This window comes from Plasmodium fragile (assembly GCF_000956335.1).
Source record: "Plasmodium fragile strain nilgiri unplaced genomic scaffold supercont1.16, whole genome shotgun sequence".
NCBI classification, from domain to species: Eukaryota; Apicomplexa; class Aconoidasida; order Haemosporida; family Plasmodiidae; genus Plasmodium; species Plasmodium fragile.
In genome coordinates this window covers 380,837-400,086 of record NW_012192596.1, presented here as the reverse complement: position 1 = coordinate 400,086, position 19,250 = coordinate 380,837, and the positions used below count along the sequence as shown (strand labels likewise).

Here is a 19,250-nt window from a genome sequence, read left to right as displayed (position 1 = left end):
ATTAAAATATTAAATATTTGTACACAAGAGTGTATACATATAATATTAGCTTAATGTATATGTACCCATATATTTATAATGGTTTTCATTATAAAGAAAAAAAGCCCTAAATTCTAAAGCGCATTTAAACAATTGTGAACACAAGAACAGCTGCAAACATGGTGTACAATTAATATTTATGCATGGCTTAAAATAACCCTTGTCCTTTTAGGCATAAATGCATTAGATATTTTTCATTTTTCAATACAAAAGAAAAAAATATATAGTGAAAATAAAGCTGTTTGTATACTAATACACTAGCGCACATTCATTTTTTTTTTTTTTTTTAAATAACACACCGCATATATAAACTTCTTCACTGTTATATTATTGCGGCTGCCATAATAAAAAATGCAACTATTTCTTTTGTTTAGTCAATTTTTTTAGGTAACTTCTTTTTTTATTCTATTTCGTTCTTCTTATGGCCTCTCTAAATTATTCAATAATTAGGGAGTAAAAGTGCTAATTTCCTTTTTTTTCTATAATAAGCATTTTAATGTAAAGTACAATAACCAAAAAAAAAAACAAAAAAAAAGAGGTGGCAGTTCATATATATTACACTTTCAATAGTTTGCTTATGCAAATGTTAGAGCCTGTTTATTTTAATTTTTTGGTAATGTTTTTAAAGAGTATGTTTTTAAGAAATTCGCTATTATTCATATATTTATATTTTATAAAAAAACGAATCTTCTTTGTTTTTATGTTTTAAAAGTAAGCAACTTCCTTCCTGAGAACTCTACTATTTTGAAACACCGCAAAATAAATAGTACTGCCTGAAAAGGAATGGTTGCATAAACATTTATATATGTATATTGTTGCATCATCATATGTAATGCCTTTTGCCCTTGTACAAAATGTAATTTTTATATACGAAGAACATATATATATATATTTTTTACACATCACAAAGAGTATTATATGTAAAAAAGGAGGTAAACCGTACTGTACTTCGTGCATTTTTCTTAAATATAACCATCCATAACAACATGGCACATGCTAACATAAAAACAACATCGACAAGTTTTTTTTTACAAGGAACATTGAAATCCCAAAGTAATAATGGCAGCCGCCCCATCAAAGCATGTTCAGGAGCTAATGAAGCAGCCGAAAGTCGTGGAAAAAAAGCACACAGAAACTTCTTGTCCAAAACAGCGGCTATCCTGTTTGTTGGTTCTGCGTATATCTTTTTAAAAGTAAATCTATCAAAAACAGGGGGCAAGTGTATGATCGTACAGATGTGCGTAGATACTGGAAAGTTGTACATTTTCCTATATATGCCACATGTATCGCATATATACTACTGTATGTATATTTATTGCTTCCCCCCCTCCATCCCTCGTTCACTGCTATTTCTTACATTGCCATTCTGTTGTTAACTCATGAACGCACACGCACACCCTTTATCTCGTGCCTTCATTTGCAGCACCAGGATGACCTCCAGAGACAGCATGTCGCTTCTTCTACATTACAAGGAAATAGAAATGTTACTAGAAATTTAGCCACGACAATAGAAGCAGCAACTCCATCACAAGATAAGTTTCAACTAGAAGATATTGATTGGGTACAAAGTGAAGATAACGGACAAGACGTTCCTGCAGGAGAAACACAAGGAATAGGATATTTAGAAGGCGAGGACGAGGTACAACAGGAAGTTTATTCTGATGAAGACTGGGAAGAAACAGAGGATGAAGAACAAGCTGTTGCAGACGAAGGAGAATCGGAAGGAGAAACGACAGGGGTTCGCAAAAACGGAAGTGACAAACCGACAAGTAGCAGTACGAACAAGCGCAAAAGTGTGAATAAACACCAGGACAAAATCGTGACGAAGAAAGAAGCCACCAATTATTACAGTGTAAAAAACAAGGAAGATTTAAAACATTCAAGGCTGAATGGGAATGAAGCAGAAAAGGCGAAGAATAAGGAAAGGGAGTCCATTAATAATAACCTTTCTGTAGAAAATGCACTTAAACAGTCCAAGAGGGATGAGAAGGAGAAAGAAAGTGGAGAAAAAACTGAGGAACAGGGTGAAGTTAATGCTGACAAACAGTGCGCAGAAGAAGCTGCTGAATTAGAATCGACACAAGCCCAGGAAGAGGTACAAGAACATTACGTAATGGAAGATTCAGTATTTACAGATTGGAACAGATTCATGCAGAACTTAGAATATGATTGGGAAGAATTTAGAGTATACTTAAATAAGGCAAGAGCGAAGTTCATGGAACAAAAAAATAAAGAACACTCTAGATGGATTAACTTAGTTCTATGTAAATGGATTCATTATACTCAAATTTCAACAACAGGAGAGGATCCGCAAAATTTGAGAAAACGACATTTGAGCAATGTGGAATATAAGAAATGGTTTAATACAGAAATAAAACCCCAAATAGATGTACAATTGGACAAATGGTTTAACGACACCCATTTGAATTTATTTAAAATTCTCAAGAATAATATGATACAATTTAAAAACAAAAAAATCAAAGAATGGTTAATGTATCACTGGAAACAGAACGAAGGGTATTCTGGTTATGAATCGCTTGAACTTATGACAGCATCAGAATTCTTAAATTTGGTCAAGTCTCGAGAATGGTACCGTTCCAGTATAGACATGGATTATCAAGGACAGGAACTTACAAAATGGTTTCTCCCTAAAGAAAAAGAATATTTAAAACAGGAACAGTCAACCTGGGCACATTGGGAAAAAGATAAGTATGATGTAATTAATTCAATGTGTATAACACTTTCTGGAAAACGCCTAACACAAGAAGAATGGAATCAATTTGTTAATGAAATAAAAATTTGAATTAGAGAAAAAAGAAGAAATTATTCAATTATAAAATATATATATTAAGTTAAATTAATATGAACATTGTCTAAATTTTCAACCGTTCGTTAATTATAATATTAGAAAATATTTTCGTGTATTATTAATAATATATATGAATAAATCGCATTGTCCATTAATTTTTACTTATTAGAAAGTTGTTATTTGTTATTATGTGCACACCTTCCTTAATGTGTCCATATAATATATTTGTTGTTCGTTTTGGGACTGATGGATGCTGCAACAATTAATTTTCCATCTGATAGATTTAATTGTATGCGTTACCCAAATATACGATCATATTCTTTAATAATAAAGAAGATGAACAAATTTGTATTTGTATGATAATTAACACATCCTTTAATATTTGATTATTAATATAATAATAAATAGTGTATTTGTCCCCACACCTATTTATATACTCTTTTCCAATTTTTAAGAATGATAATGTCATTAAAAAAATAATGAATTAACTAATTAATTGGTCCTCAGAAAAGTCAGTCCTGTGTTGCAAAACTACAGGCATATGCTCTGCATCGGTTTCGGTGCAGTTACATACAGACCCCCAGTATTTATGTTATGGAAACATATAAGCGCAAAATTCTTCCCTATTCCGCAGCTTGTTCACTAGTTCTACTATTCACATTACTGCGTTAAAGCTGCCTGAGAACAAACGAGTGCGTGTATAATAGTGGCAAAATTCGGTATAGCAAGATCAAGAAATAAGGAGAACGATCACTTTCCCGAGGTGCACATATAATTACTTTTTTACAGCAATAATATGAGCGCTAAACCCGCCTAAACTCTTCAATCAATAACTTTTCCCTTTGTCTCTTTACCATGGGGGATCACTTGCTTTCTAGCAGCATTACTTTCTTTATGTGAACTAGACACATGTTAATACAGTTTTTTAAGCACTAATGAATATATATTCCCCATTTTTCCTTACTAATGGCACATTTCACATAACTACAGCTGTAGGTCATATAAATTGTGCAATATATGGTTTCCTAAATACTTAAAAAATATACGTTCATCCTCTGTTTCTCAAGAGTTAATTCATCGTTTGAAATCATAAAAACTTCATCCCTATAACAAATATGTTTAATTAAAATAATACTCCCACTAATGGGAAAAAACTTATTCTTCCAAAATTGCAAATACGCTTCCTGCTACATACACACATGATATATACACATATTGTTCGTACTGTCTTTGTATATGGTCCCTCCTTATTACATTTCATCTAGGATCTCCAATTGACCCAACTCAAATTATGGGGCAGTGAGCCAATGTAATAGCGCGGATGTTCAACAACACACAACTACAATGACGCAACATGGAAGATATAGAAGAACTACAATAAAGTCAAAATTGCCATTGTTCTAAAATGAGGCGAATAATGTATCTATGATAAGACATGTATTGTGATACTCTTAAAATTTATAATAGAAAGCATAATATGCAATGAGGGAGTACACCATCTATGTGTGCACCATTTGCGCGTGTGTCGTCTGGCCTGCAAATTTTCAGACATGACTAACAAAGGTGTATGAGTGCATACGCGACAGCTCGATCGCCGTTGAAACGTGAACTGTTCACTTGAAGCATCGGTGTAGGCTTCCCAAATGATAGAACCCTTAGTGCTAGATGTGTTTTGGTTTCCTGACAAAAAAGGTAAGACACGCTGCACGACCATATATGAGTACATGCTTACTTTTCTGTTACCCGTGACTTATTCCTCTATAACTTTAATTCGATTCATAAGGAAATGCCAAATATGCACATTCGTACAGAACTGTTCCTATGCTCACTGTTCCCTGACAAATTAACGCACAAATATTTCTTAAATCTACACAAAGCGCAATCGTGCCCTTTTAAATCAGTCCTATATTTTGAACCATGTAATATACCGTTTTTTGCAAATACAATATAGGCGTCATCGTTTTCAATAGAGCGCACAGCTTGTCAAAGATCGGTTACAACACCAGCTGCCTCCTGCTATTTTTTTCTAGTTGTTATACCTTATATGCTAATCTGATTCCGCAACATTAATAATGCGTGCTATATATTTGTTAACATAAGTCACTTACCAGGTGTCAAATAACTCCCCTCCACTTATAGTAAAAACCAGATATACAAGTCTTCGCCAAGTGCCCGTCCTGTGCATAATTAGTGAGCAATTTTTTAACACACTCTTGTTTGAAATGTTGCAGAGGTCACAGCAAGAACATATGTAATTGGTTTTCAAATTATGGAAAATCTCGGGGTACATGACAACTACCGGTGATCATGATGCACTCATTTACTATTTGCACGGGATGGCATAGCACGATGAAATTCAAGAATATCCAAAACTCTTTTCCTTATTCGAAGTACCATTGCAGCTGCTGTATTCTCATTCACTATAATACCACTAGTTTTCAACCTAGCATTCAGTGATATTCCTATAAGTTTCAAATTATTTAAAAGTTCATATATGCCTTGTTCTGTATGTTCTCTGGCAGCAGACTGAAATACTTCTATACTCTCGTCTAATTCCACCTTATAGGAGTCTAACTTGTATAAAATTATATCTTTATTCAACGGACTAATTGCGACTATTTCTTTAACAAACTGGGTTAATCTAGCCTGCATAGTTACTTTTCTATCTTCGGGAAAATGTGGCATCTCCACACGTAAACGTCGATTCAGCGAGTTCTTAACTAACTCTTCAATATTCACATGACCTGTTTGTTCATTCAAGCGTAATATCATGGCAGTGGCTATATCACCTGCAATCATTGATTCTACATGTAGTATTGCAGCAAGTTGCATAATTTCATCATCTGTAAGTGCGCAATCATAAGCACGTTTTAATGCTGCTCTTGAAGGATACCGTTGTGCAAGATTTCTTCCATTTGTCCTAGACACATATTCATTGCGGTCATGTACAGAAATATGCAATACTGTATCGAAAGAATTTTGGCTGTGTAATATCATTCGTGATAAATATGTTATTGATAAAATACAAATAAATCTATGCACTTTAATTATGTTCATAGTGTAACGTATATGATAGTACCCTTGGATTATTCTGTTCTTGTACAAAATCATTTGCTCCTAAGCGTACATAAAAGAATAAATCAAAAATTAAGCTAAATGTTGTTCCTTCCTTGCCGCTAAGAAGAGTCCTGAATACATGAAATTTATAACTTCAGTATATGGAACTCCTTGCTGCAATTTTCTGTGCCTCCTATAAGTGCAAAATTCGTTTCCTGTCCTTTTGCGAAAGATAGAACCAAAATAACTTGGAACTCCTCACACAGCTATTGTTTTTTCCGTCTTAAACTTGACAAATACTACGGTCTGATTTAATATTTTTTATTAGTAAATGAATACAATGTCTTATAAAAATTTGAACCTTATATATACCTTAAATTTTCAAATACACAAAATCTATTGATGTTGCATTTACGAACAAAATGTGTCATCACAAATAAAAATGGAAAAATGGCACTAACACACATAGTGCAAACAAGAATTAGAATGAACATATATAAACAACTTTGACAGAACTGAATGTAGCAGTTTCAGTTGTAATCCTCTAAAATACCAAGTTAGGAACAAATTTTCAAGCAACGTGAAAAAATGGGAACAGAATCCAGGTGATCCAAATGTAAGTTCACATAAATGAATGCACCATGTAATGACAGAAAAAATGAGATTGGAATAGTTATTTACGTTCTTTCGTTGCATATACATTTAAACCAAAATAAAAAGATGCAACAAAATACCTTTTATTCAAAGTATATTTTTGGTTTTTTCCTGTTCTAGCTCAAAATTTGTTATCAATTCAGGAATATATTCGTGCATTAAACCTATAAAACCTGCTGCATGAACATAATATTTATCAAAACCACTTAACATTTTTAAAATGCGTATTGTTTACCATGTATTAGAGCACAATAACGTTCCGTGTTTTGCTTATGCATTCCCCTAACGAGTAGTTTAGGCATGCACATGTATGTGTACAATGTATGGGAAAAAGGAATAATCTTGGTTGCAGCTATGCTATCTTTGATTCTATATTCATTTAAACTTACCCCGTCTGCTTATTCACCCTGCCATATATACAAAGTAACCATGTCGAGCATTTTCGCAAGTTTGTGACTAAAATTATATAACACAGAATATGTCTAAATTTACAAAGCCCAGTAATGGTATGCTGTTATCGCGACGACTTAATCCCACAGGCTCAGCTGCTGTGGGACCACATGAAGTGACATATGAACTGAAGCCAGATTAGCATGGACCCAGGAAGGATTGACCTCTTATAAAACACACATTTATCGCATAGGACTAAACGGAACCACATTCGCGATACTTCCCGTAGAAGCTATATAGCTCAAGCGCATAACTCAAAATTTTAAAACACGCAACATAGCAACATGCGTTTCCTATTCAGGTAAATCACCTTAAACAAGTGTAATAAAGTTAATTTAATTACTTCCATTTCTTAAAAAATGCGGCTTCCATAAGGAATAAAAAAAAAAAAAAATGTTGGTTCCATTTGTGGAACATTCATATGATCTCGCAATATTGTTGCTGCAGAAATTATCGCACAAAAATAAAGCGTAAAAGAACGAACAAATTTAGCATTTGCATTTGAAAAGCTCGTAGACTGATAAGAAAAAAAAAAAAAAAAAAAAAAAAAAAAAAAAAAAAAAAACACACACCAAAATAAATGGAATAACCTGTGTTAATAGTTTTGATGCTCACATGTTGCAGCATTTCTTTTTAAGGCATTCCCCTACGAAATTATAAGCAAAATGAAATTATAAAATACGTATACAGTTCCGTAAATAAAAATAAAACCAATTTTGTGACAAATAACAGCAAAACGGTTGAATGCGAAAGTTGCTTTTATATTATGTGCCCTGCTCTGTATTTCTTTATTTCCCTCTGTCTTGTTTTCCCCTTTTTATGTCCTCACTGGAACCTCATGAGGAACTTATTTATATTGTTGTAAACGCTGTGTCACATTTATGGATAATACTAAAGTGTTAAGCTTTTTTTTCTTTTTAAAAACCACTAAATACACAACGGTAAAATGCTCATGTAAATGCTTTAATCATGTATATGTAAAAATCATGAAAACAAAGTTTTCAATATTCTCATTCCTGTTGGTGGTAGGACCTTGCACATTATGAAAGAAGTTATTTTATTCTCTTTGTTAACGAAACAGTAGTATAAACCCATGCGCTGTGCAATAAACACCCTTGTGGCGCTTACAAAGTTATTCTTGTGCGCGCGGTGTAGGATACCAGAACATAAGAATTCTTGTCTTAACAGAAATAACGCTCATAAACACTTCTTTAAAAAATAAATGCGGAAAGGCATATACAATGCATATTATAGCATCATCGGCCACATATCATAATTCTCAAACACGTGTTATTAATAAAAACCTGTTGTAAACCCTAATTTTCTTTATGTGCAAACGATCCCACATAAAACAATTAAAACAGTGAACACACTTGTGAAAGAAAAATAAAAAAACAACAACTATGTATTTCAAAACGTGTTAAATGTTTCTCCATATGGGAGGTCTTTCAATATCGTGACATTTGGGGAATACACCTTTGGTAAATGTTCTGGACGAAAATTCATCATAAAATACAGGAGTAACATTAATTTACTGTGCACATACGTACATTTATTCACGCGCTACACTCTTTTTATGACCACTTTTCGCGTATTACTAATTATGCTTGTTGGAATGTGCACTAAAAATTGTGTATGACTCACGTTTCCCACAAGTAACGTGAACCACATGGAAAAATTGTATGGTCTGAAGACAGCAATTTTTGTAAGGTCAGAACTTACTCGTGTTCACAGTCTTGTACAGGCCTATGTAAAATGAATAACTGTCCTAAATAATTATTTGTGCACATATCAAAAAAAAAAAAATGCAATGGACCTACAGATTGTACACATACACATGTGTATACCATTAAAACGTCATCTACACCGCGCAACAAATTTTAATCCAGTGACTCAACTATGAACAATATTTTTACTGTCTAAAAAAAACATTCGAGGGGTACGTAAAACGCACAAAAAAATATATTTAAAGAAAAAACTCAAATCGTCATATATTCCCCCGTTGAGTATACGCACATATATATGTGTGTACACATTGAATTGTGTAATGTATTTCAACACATATCAAACATATAACGAGCGCCTGTTGCTCCGTTGTTTGCAAAATTGATGACTGTGCAAAGTGCTTACCCTTTCATTGGCTTTCCCAAATTGATAATGCGCAATTAATTACATATACGTCCAATTTGTTTGTGTCAACACATTTGGTATTTAATTTTTTGGCAAATAATTCATCCATGATATGTAATTTCCTTGTACGCAAAATAATAAGCAGTATCATGATAAAGTATATCTGTATTTATGCATGCGCGCGTGTATATATATAAGATTAATTCTTCACATTAAATTACAAATCGCCCGATTCGTGCGCGTGTTTCCCCCGTGCGTTTAAATTTTACGCATCAAAACACATTTCATTCAAAACGTCATGTACCCATGGGTTATCACACATGTATAATATAACAAAAACATAAAAATATATTTAAGTGTTAAAATCTGTTGGCCGCAATTGCGAATTTTTTTTGTCGTCCAAAGTTTTCCACCCTTTGGAATTGCTTTATTATACACATCGTATTATACAAAACTGATGCGTCATATAACGCCAAACATAATAATATATTACGTTGACATTTATTTTATATGAAACATTTTTAAAACACACCACAGCTCATTTTTAAACAAAACATTTTTTCTTTTTGTTTTTTTCCATAGTAATTACATATATATATATATGTATTAAAATTATATACTCAAAAATTCATGTGTCCAATATCCATGGCTAAATTTTGTTCTCATTTTTAATTTAAATGTAAAAAAAAAATTTTCTCAAGCTATAATTTCGTTCAAACGAATTTTATTATAATTATTACTTTACGTTAATTTTTACCAAACTCCTCGCGCAATCGCACAGTCACGCAGTCGCAAAATAGCACAACGCTCGATTGCGTGCTTTAACGAATATTCAGTTTTATGGAAATAATTTTTAGCATATTTAAACATTTTTGTTTTCCGCTGCCGCGTTACGGGCGCCTTCACACATATCGCTTTGTCCCTTGCACACTTTTACAATACTTTTTTTATGCCAATTTATATATAAGTACACATATACATATATATATATGTATTTATACATCCATAATTTATACTTATATGTAGGACCTGCCCCATTTTTATTGCAGTCATTTTGCTGCACATTTTAACATATGCCATGTGATTTTTTTTTTATTTATGTATACGTACACATATGTATGCGGCAATATGAAACACGCCCCCTGTATATTATTTTATACCATGCGAACATCTTTCTTGCAATTGCTGTATTAAGTTTTTTGCCAACACAAAATTACAAACTGAAAACAGAATAAATTAATATGCAAAAATACAAATTTTTGTTCAACTCCACAGAATTGCTACAGAACAATATTTGATATATTTCATTATCGTTTATGCTAAAGCGCGTTAAGTTTTAAATTAAACAAATTTTATTTCATACTTTACACATAATTTATCTGTAAGAAATACTTACTTAAAAAACTTACATTTTAACGTTAGCACATGTATGAGTATAACTGCGTAAAAACCAGAGTATTGCGATTACTCGGAAATACCGTATACTTTACACTCCCTTCTTTTTTTTTCTCTGTTTTTTTTTTTTTTGCGTATTTCATTTTATTATATTATTTTCTGTTTTTTCCATGTAAGTTTTTTAAAATAAAAATATAATACATTTTAATTTTAGCGTTAGATGCATTCATAGAAGTATACTTTCAGTGATACTTGTATGTGGTTAATTTGATTTATAAATAATCATCACTTCAGTACACCTTTCATGTTTTTGTTCCTAATTGGGACAGAAGCACATATATATTGAGAGAGTACTGACATTTTTTTTTTTATATATATAATCAAGCACGCAATTATTTCTCGTGCTTTGAAACAAGTGTAACGATTAAATCAATACACAGAAAGTTAAATAACACATTATTTGACCGTTAAACCCCTCCCCTTACTTCAACAAGTATTTCTGTTGTTTTATGGCAAGGTGCTAGTTTCAACGTTTGAAAACTTGTTGTACAAAAGATAAAAAGTAAAACACATCACACACGGAAAGTTCTTCTGAACGGTTACACAAAGATACACACAGCATGCAACTGACATTTTTTAAAACAGATAAATAAGCAAGCGATAAGACAGAAAATCAACAAAGTAGTGAAAAGACAAAGTAGTAAAGCGATAAATTAACAAAGCAGTGAAACTACAAAACGTCAAAGAAGCAAGCGTTTAAAGATATAGGACGACAAAACTATAAAACGACTATACTGTAAAGCTTTAGGGCAATAAAATAGCACGAACAAAAGAATTTAGTTTCACTCGTGGACAATTTATAAAATTGCAACAATAGGGCATTCTTCTTGCACCTCGCATGATCATGGCCCCGTCCCCCGCCAAAAAAAAAATCCTTTTTTTTTGACATTTGGGGAATTAATTATATTTTGAATTGAATCTATTTCCAAATGTTGCATTTTGCAAATTTCACAACACATGTGCATTTCATTTTAGTTTTTTAACTTTTTACGTTAAAAACAATTTAAAAGAATTTAGTGTAAAAGTAAAAGTCTATATATTGTTAGGGAGCTCATTGAAGAACATTTGTGAATTTATAAAATCTGCTTACGTAAACAAATGCGTGTACATAGAGCACTGTGTTGTTATTCGTTTATATTTTCTTACATGTGTGCTTGTGCACTTAAAAATTCCATAATTTGGTTCGGGGATTCTTGAAAACGCAACATCTGTAAAACGTTGTCCAAAAATAGCGCAATCGTTTGCACGCGTTATGATAACGCGATATCACTACGTGATTAAACAACGCCATTAAACTACACCATATAGCAACTCGTTGTAATCACTCGTTATAGCAGCTCATTACAACCACGCGTGATCGGAACTAATAGACATCTATGCCGTACACCTACCCTTCATTTGCACCCCCTGTTTGCACGCATTACGCGCATGTTTTATATGAACTCCATATATGCACGTTTCTTTCGCTCCATTCACATTTCAATACACTTGAGAAGAAAAAGAAACAAAATTCAAAAAATAACACACTTCAGCCAACAAGCTAAAATGGAGAGTATCAGCAGGACATATGAAAATATTAAAAATGATAAATATAATTCATCAAATGATGAAAACGAGAACATTGAAAATTTGAAAGCGACCCAAAATGGAACCGTCTGTTGTTCTGAAGACTTAAAAATGTATAGTACTATTCAGCTAAATCAGGAAATTGAAATATCCAAAAATCCATTCCCTCTACAAGAAATTAATAAAAAAAACGACATACCATTGTGTGCCCAAGAATTTTCGGACCTAACGGATCCATTATATATTAAAAAGATATGCCTAGAAAAAGTACCAGAGTGGCAACATTTTACCGAAGATAATTTAAGGGTTAAGCAGATACTAAGTGGACTCACCAACCAGTTATTTGAAGTGGCCCTAAAAGAAGAAACAACAAACAATTATCATTCAATAAGGTCACGTGTTTTATTTAGGATCTATGGAAAACACGTTGACGAGTTGTACAATACAATCTCCGAATTTGAAGTGTACAAAACTATGAGCAAATATAAAATAGCTCCCCAATTGTTAAACACATTTAATGGAGGGCGCATAGAGGAATGGCTTTATGGGGATCCTCTCCGAATTGATGATTTAAAAAACCCAACCATATTAATTGGTATTGCAAATGTCTTGGGCAAATTTCATACACTGAGTCGGAAATGCCATTTACCTGAACACTGGGATAGAACACCGCGTATCTTTAAAATGATGGAAAAATGGAAAAATCAGCTCTTCAAATATAAAAATATAGAAAAGTACAAATGTGATATTGGTAAGTATATCAAAGAATCAGATAAGTTTATTAAATTTATGAATGTGTACTCCAAGTCAGACAATTTAGCGAATGCTGTAGTTTTCTGCCATAATGACCTACAAGAAAACAACATTATTAACACCAATAAGTGTTTACGCCTAATTGATTTTGAATATTCTGGCTTTAATTTTCTCGCAACAGATATAGCCAACTTTTTCATAGAAACATCCATAGATTATTCTGTAAGCTCTTATCCCTTTTTTGTAATTGATAAGAACAAATACATTTCCTATGAAAATAGGAAATTGTTTATCACTGCTTATTTGTCAAATTATCTAGACAAACCGCATTCCGTACCAACCCCCCAATTAATTGATCAAATATTAGAGGCAGTAGAAGTTCAAGCGTTGGGTGCCCATTTGTTATGGGGATTTTGGTCCATCATTAGAGGGTATCAAACCAAAAGTTACAACGAATTTGATTTTTTCCTATACGCAGAAGAGAGGCTTAAAATGTATGATCACCAAAAGGAGTATTTGATTTCAAACAACATTATTCAAGATTACGATTAAAGTCATGTTTTTCCAGTAGGCATACTCGTCCGAAATGTTATCTAAAGATTGGAGAGAAATTTCTATTTTCCTTGTTCCAAAAAAAAAAAAAAAATATTAATAATAAATGAATAAAATAATGTAAATCCACCAATAAAATATCACCCAATTGTAATAAGAAAAATACCACATGAATATTTCTTTATGCGAATATTTCAAACTAAGGAGGGCTCGATTTTTTTCAGTTTGTATTATGTTAGTATATTATTTATTTTATTTTGTTATTTATTTATTGCATAAATATATATTTTTTTTTTTTAGTCCAAACATAACTCACAGCCCATCATATGTGTGAGCTATGTTTTCTACAATTCATTTTTTGTTACTTAGCAGCAAGTATTGTCAATACCTATATTGCCCCAAGACAATATGAATAAAACCATATTGTAATGGGAATATTAAAATTGGGTATGTGTACTATTATGCTTTTGGTATTTTCAAGAGTATACCTGTGCTGTTAAAAAGACATAAAAAGAAAAACAAAAAAAATTACATAAATAAATACATATTATATTTTAACATTGAAATATATGTGTATGTATCGATTCATGCAATATGTGAATATACACATATAGACATTGTGATCATTAAAAGTTTAATTCATTAAATTATGTGTAATTAATTGTTAGAGCACACAACATATTTTCGTGCTCATAAAGGCTTTCATTTCTCGCCCTCCTTCTTACGTCTTCCATTTTGCTTTTCCATTGTTTCAGTTTTCTTTTGTCCCATATTTTACATTAGAGTCATATCCATGAGATTTTAAGTAGCATATGTATTTTGCACGAATTTATTTTAAAAAAGAAGGAAGATCATATATTCTACGATTTCTTTCGTGAATATATACTATGTGAATGTATACTATATGAATGCATATGTTCCATAGGTGCCAGTGCTTTTACATATGTACGAATCTGTGCGTATGGATGTGCCTCCACATATGTATGCGATTTCACACATGTACGCACCTACGTATGCGTATGTGTACATTTGCCTATATATGTTTATTCAATTTTCATAAAAATTTGAAAATTATTATAATAAATTAACATAGGCATTCGTGAATTCTCCCTCCCCCCCTCTTTTTTTTTTTTTTTTTTTTTTTTTTTTTTCCTTTCTTTTTTTAAAATATAACTAAAACGTTGTTGCGAGACAACCTTATTATAAAAATAACCAAGTGGACCGAAGAGGGGAACCTCTTGGGCACACGCACAAAGTACCGTCCATAATTAAACGTGAAGGTTAATTTAGGACCCGGTATATATTTAAAAACATAAAACGGCGCACCATTTCTACGATCACTCTTGCGCTCGAGTTGTTTTACTAACGCGTTAGCGGGTTTCCGATGAGAAAGTATGTTTAATCTGTAATAGAACAACATGAACTGCTTATGAAAGAAGACAACAAAAAAAAAAAAAAAAAAAAAAAAAAAAAAAAAAAAGGAGAATCACCATTTTAAGTTGTCCACATTTAGAGAAGGCTTCTCATGTGTACATGTACATGCATATCACTCTTAATATAAAGAGTGGTACATGAAAGGAACGGTCCTCCATAAACTTTCACTTCTTCTTCCTTTTCTTTTTTTTCTTCCTGGCATTCTTTATCCTATTCTCATGTTCCTATGTGCAACAAACAAAAAAAAAACCAGTTGGTACTGACGCGCTCATATGTGCATATACATGTACACACAAATGCCTTAGTGCCATGTATTCTATTTGGCTAAAAAGTAGCCGCATAAATGAACAGCATTACCTTCTCCAGGGTTTCAAGAATTGCTTCTTCCCTCAACTCCTTTTGTTTTATTTCCTCTCTCCACATATTAACGTATATCTGTATTTTTTTTTTTTGGAATTACGCAAATAATGTGTGTGCAAATAGAAGAGTATGTAAAAACAACACATTCATGCAGCGAATTGTCCGATCGTTCTTCCTTTCAACGGTTTCCCCTTTTTTTTTTTTACCATTTTATTCAAGTTTTTTCGGTTTTCTCTATTTTCAATTTCAATTCTAAAAGGGTGAAATGGCAAAACGTATGGTAAAATAGACAAAGGTGTAGATAAGAGGTAACAAATGAGCAATTTTGTTAATGTCAAACGAGCTTAATGGAACTGTTTTAAGTAGGAACAATGATATGCTCCGCAGGCACCAGCATGTATGTGGACAAAACCAGATGTACTACTCCTCTGCCTTTTTAATTTCCCCTTATTTCAATTATTACATGGACGATTCTACGGACATAAGGTACGCGTGCATGTAGCTTTCCTCCTTTTCCATTTTATCATTTTCTTGCTTCTCTATCTCGGCTTGTTTTATCCATATGTTTTTATTGCGTATTAGGCAGTTAATTATTTGGCAATCTTGATCCCGCGCTGAGAAGACAGAAGGAACCAAATGCAGCGACACAGAGCAAAATGAGACAAACGGAATTCAACAATAATCAAAGGCTTCTACGTCCATATCCGTTCCCGGCAGACAATCAACAATGCTATAACTTACTAAAATTGCTATTCTCAAAGTTCATTTCGATTATGGAACTGTTCGCCTGTAGCATTTCGCACAAACTATCCCCATTGCTCTGAAATGTTAACAACAAAATTGTGCCCACATATATTGGTACAGTAACGCAACGTTTGCCAGAAATTGTTATCATCCTTTTTTGGGAAATGCAGAAGGCCTACCTTGTCCATATTTGTGTTAGCCAAATTCAATATTTTTATTCCTTTATTATTTTTTATAGACTTGAAAAATTTATTGAGTTCATCGGAATTTTGTCCTCTGTTTGTTAAGTCGTTATTTTCCAGGTTAAGACAAAACAGCACTTTGTTCTCCTACAAATTAGTAGTTTGAACAGATGATGCGCTACTGGTACGGTGGCCCCTTTCGGTGTCCTTCGTATTTACCTCCATCCCAGTGCATCATTATAGGGTATACATCGTGCGTTGTTTTATTTTATACATATATATATATATTTTTTCCTTTTGGCCCCTCCCACTTTACCGATAAAAACTTGCTGAAGTGTCCTAACCCCTTGGACGTTATTTTATTGAAGGACAAATTCAAAATTTTTACCCTCTTGCGTGAGCACAATTCAAGTATGATAGAGACATAGTTGTCTGGAAGCCACTTTCGTGATAAATCTGAAGCGCACATTAAAGGTGCCGACAAAAGTGAAGCGGGAGAGCATTTTTAGGTAGTACACAGCAAATACACGTGCACGCATATATGCCTACAATAAAACATACATATACCCACTGCACTAATTTTTGAATAGACTTTTCCGTTTTTGTTCTTCTTTGCGCATTTACCTAAATAATAAATTTGATCCACACTTGCACTTGCAAAGTAGTACAACCTCATGGGGGAAATGTACATATCGTGAAAGGAAAAGTAAATATCACTGTGGTTCCCATTGTCCATTAAATGTTCAAAATGGCTTGAGATCATTAAATAATTATACTCTATATTTTCCCTATTGTATTTTTCCTTTTCTATTAGTTTCTTTTTCTTTTTCTCTACGTTATATATGTGCAGTTTTTTCCGTCTTTTCTCTTCATATATTTTTTTCTTCTGTTCGATTATCTCTCGTTCTTCATCGTACTCCTTCTTCCTTTTTTCTTCAATTTTTTTTTGCTGCAGGTAAAAGCGAAGGAGGGCTTTCACATTTGTGCAATGGCCTATCCCACACAAATGCCACTGTACATTTATATATATACATGCTTATCCCCATACGGCCGCGCGCGCAAAAAAAAGGGGGGTATTTAAAAATGTTTCACAACCTTGTACTTCTTAAACTCTCTGTTCCTCTCATTGTTGGGGTATATATTTATGATGTTGTGGACAGTTAGGCTCAAAATATTTTTATTTTTCAAGTCATCTGCACGTAGGTGTGAAAATTAAAATGCGGGAGCAACAATGTTGTCATGCCGAATGGGCATCTAAAAGGAAAAAGCGTTGCTAAGCAAATAAAAGTTTTCTCATCATAGTATAATAGAAGAGAAAAAATTCCAAGAAACCTAAATTTTTAGATGAGGTGTCTTCCTCGCTATCTACAAAACTCAGGTTATCGCTTGAGGTATACACATTTGAAAAAATATCGTATTTTTCTAAAATTTCATTTTGTGTGTTTTCAGAAGCAGGAACTTCCTGCTTATCCTTTTTCTTTGGAATGTCATTAGGAATGTCCAAGTTTGAGCTAGTTTTATCCATGTGTTATAACATGGGGGAGGGGGGAAGGATTTCTCTTTACAAAAATTATTTATATTTTTAAAGATTATTTTTGACTTTACAATAATACTCTACGTTGGACGGTGCATGTGTCCCCCTGCTACAGAAATGTTTATATAGGCCTACTTATACATGTGCACGTGTACACGCGTACACGTTATTAAAATTTCTCTTTCTCTATTTCCCTATGCTCATACAATTATTCAAGTATATATTTCCTAATTTTTACACATTCTGCCTGGCAGTCGTAGCGATGACTGTCTTTTTCCCTTTTCGTAAATTTTGTATATTGTTACTTTAAAAAGGAAATTTAGCCTTGTCACATTTAAGGAGAAACGTAAAAAAAAAGTTGAAAAAAAAAAAAAAATCTTTCGCGCTTCCACAAATATCAATAAACGTTTTTTTTATTTTCTTTCTTATTTTTCTCATTTTTTCTTTCAGCTTTTACAGCTTTGGCTATATGCACAAAAAATGTCAAAGGTATAATCATTAAAAATTGTGCAACACTAAATGTAGGTATTAATAAAACATATACAAAAAAACAGGCAAACCTTCAGCCATGTGAAAAAAAATACTCAGATAAAAAATACTCTAATCTTTTTCGGGAGTAGCACTCATTGTTCTGCAAATCGGGGAATAAAAAAAACAAAATAAATAAAATAAGCAAAACAAAATAGTGGTGACATTTAAGAAGACACATATTAATCCAATACGAGGGGGAGGGGGGGAAAAAAAAAAGTCTAATTACAATTTGGAAGGTGTCAAATATTTTCGAATCATTTCCCCAGGTTATAGTTTTGCATCCTTTCTTGGAAAGTTTTATGTCTTCATTCATAAACAAGGCGTTAATTAAATCTTAAAAGAGGAAAAAAGGAAATACGAATTTGTGAGAGCTCTCATTATGAAAGAACAGATAGACAAATGACTAAGGATAATTTGCTCCTCATGAATTACCATCCTTGTTCACGTCATTGGTATAAAAGAAGATTCCCATGTCTCTAAATAGTTCTACGAAAAATAGCCGCACACACACAAAAAAAAATATATATATGTATGATCATTCTACCCGCACTCTATACCCATTTCAACCTTTTCTACATTTTTTGTATTACTATAATTATTTAAATAAGATCCGATTAATATAAAAATGGAAAAGTTGTTTTCAGCGCACAACTCATGCTAAAAAGAGGAGGATGGTAACAAAATTATACTTGTTAATAGCATCAAGGTAGTCCACATGTCTATATGTGCAAATGTTCGTAACTATATGTGGTTAGATAAACTGGGGGACCATTATGTCTTTGCTTCGAATTCTCCTCAATGCTTACTACTTTATTAACCAAACGGTTAACATCCTCATGGGAAAATAGCAAATCTATACTAAAATCTATGGATGCAATTCTCATCTGAAAGAAGAAACAAAAATAAAAAAATAATAAAATCATACCAAGTTGCAACGTGGAGTAAAGCATTCTCAACATCTCAAATAAGGCATCGTGATTTTTTTTTTTTTTTTTTTTTT

The 19,250-nt window shown here is 32.6% G+C and overlaps 5 protein-coding genes across 5 annotated transcripts; 2 read left to right on the top strand and 3 right to left on the bottom strand.

Annotated features, from left to right (window-relative positions):
• Positions 1-1,025: 1,025 nt before the first annotated feature.
• On the top strand, positions 1,026-2,842 carry AK88_01850 (uncharacterized protein; the record flags this gene model as incomplete). The annotated part of the gene is made up of 2 exons (XM_012479485.1): positions 1,026-1,232; positions 1,463-2,842. 2 exons carry the CDS (start codon positions 1,026-1,028, stop codon positions 2,840-2,842), a joined length of 1,587 nt encoding a protein of 528 aa, XP_012334908.1.
• Positions 2,843-5,164: 2,322 nt separating this feature from the next.
• AK88_01849 (uncharacterized protein) lies at positions 5,165-5,959 on the bottom strand (the record flags this gene model as incomplete). The annotated part of the gene is made up of 1 exon (XM_012479484.1): positions 5,165-5,959. The coding sequence occupies one exon, from the start codon at positions 5,957-5,959 to the stop codon at positions 5,165-5,167; it is 795 nt and encodes a 264-aa protein (XP_012334907.1).
• Positions 5,960-12,139: 6,180 nt separating this feature from the next.
• AK88_01848 (uncharacterized protein) lies at positions 12,140-13,465 on the top strand (the record flags this gene model as incomplete). The annotated part of the gene is made up of 1 exon (XM_012479483.1): positions 12,140-13,465. One exon carries the CDS (start codon positions 12,140-12,142, stop codon positions 13,463-13,465), a length of 1,326 nt encoding a protein of 441 aa, XP_012334906.1.
• A 1,598-nt stretch (positions 13,466-15,063) lies between these two features.
• On the bottom strand, positions 15,064-17,710 carry AK88_01847 (uncharacterized protein; the record flags this gene model as incomplete). The annotated part of the gene is made up of 10 exons (XM_012479482.1): positions 15,064-15,123; positions 15,257-15,334; positions 15,466-15,511; positions 15,723-15,873; positions 16,001-16,079; positions 16,183-16,332; positions 16,502-16,641; positions 16,810-17,134; positions 17,281-17,378; positions 17,518-17,710. 10 exons carry the CDS (start codon positions 17,708-17,710, stop codon positions 15,064-15,066), a joined length of 1,320 nt encoding a protein of 439 aa, XP_012334905.1.
• Positions 17,711-18,281: 571 nt separating this feature from the next.
• On the bottom strand, positions 18,282-19,200 carry AK88_01846 (uncharacterized protein; the record flags this gene model as incomplete). Its single annotated transcript, XM_012479481.1, has 5 exons — positions 18,282-18,350; positions 18,477-18,583; positions 18,683-18,736; positions 18,841-18,907; positions 19,057-19,200. 5 exons carry the CDS (start codon positions 19,198-19,200, stop codon positions 18,282-18,284), a joined length of 441 nt encoding a protein of 146 aa, XP_012334904.1.
• Positions 19,201-19,250: the final 50 nt, after the last annotated feature.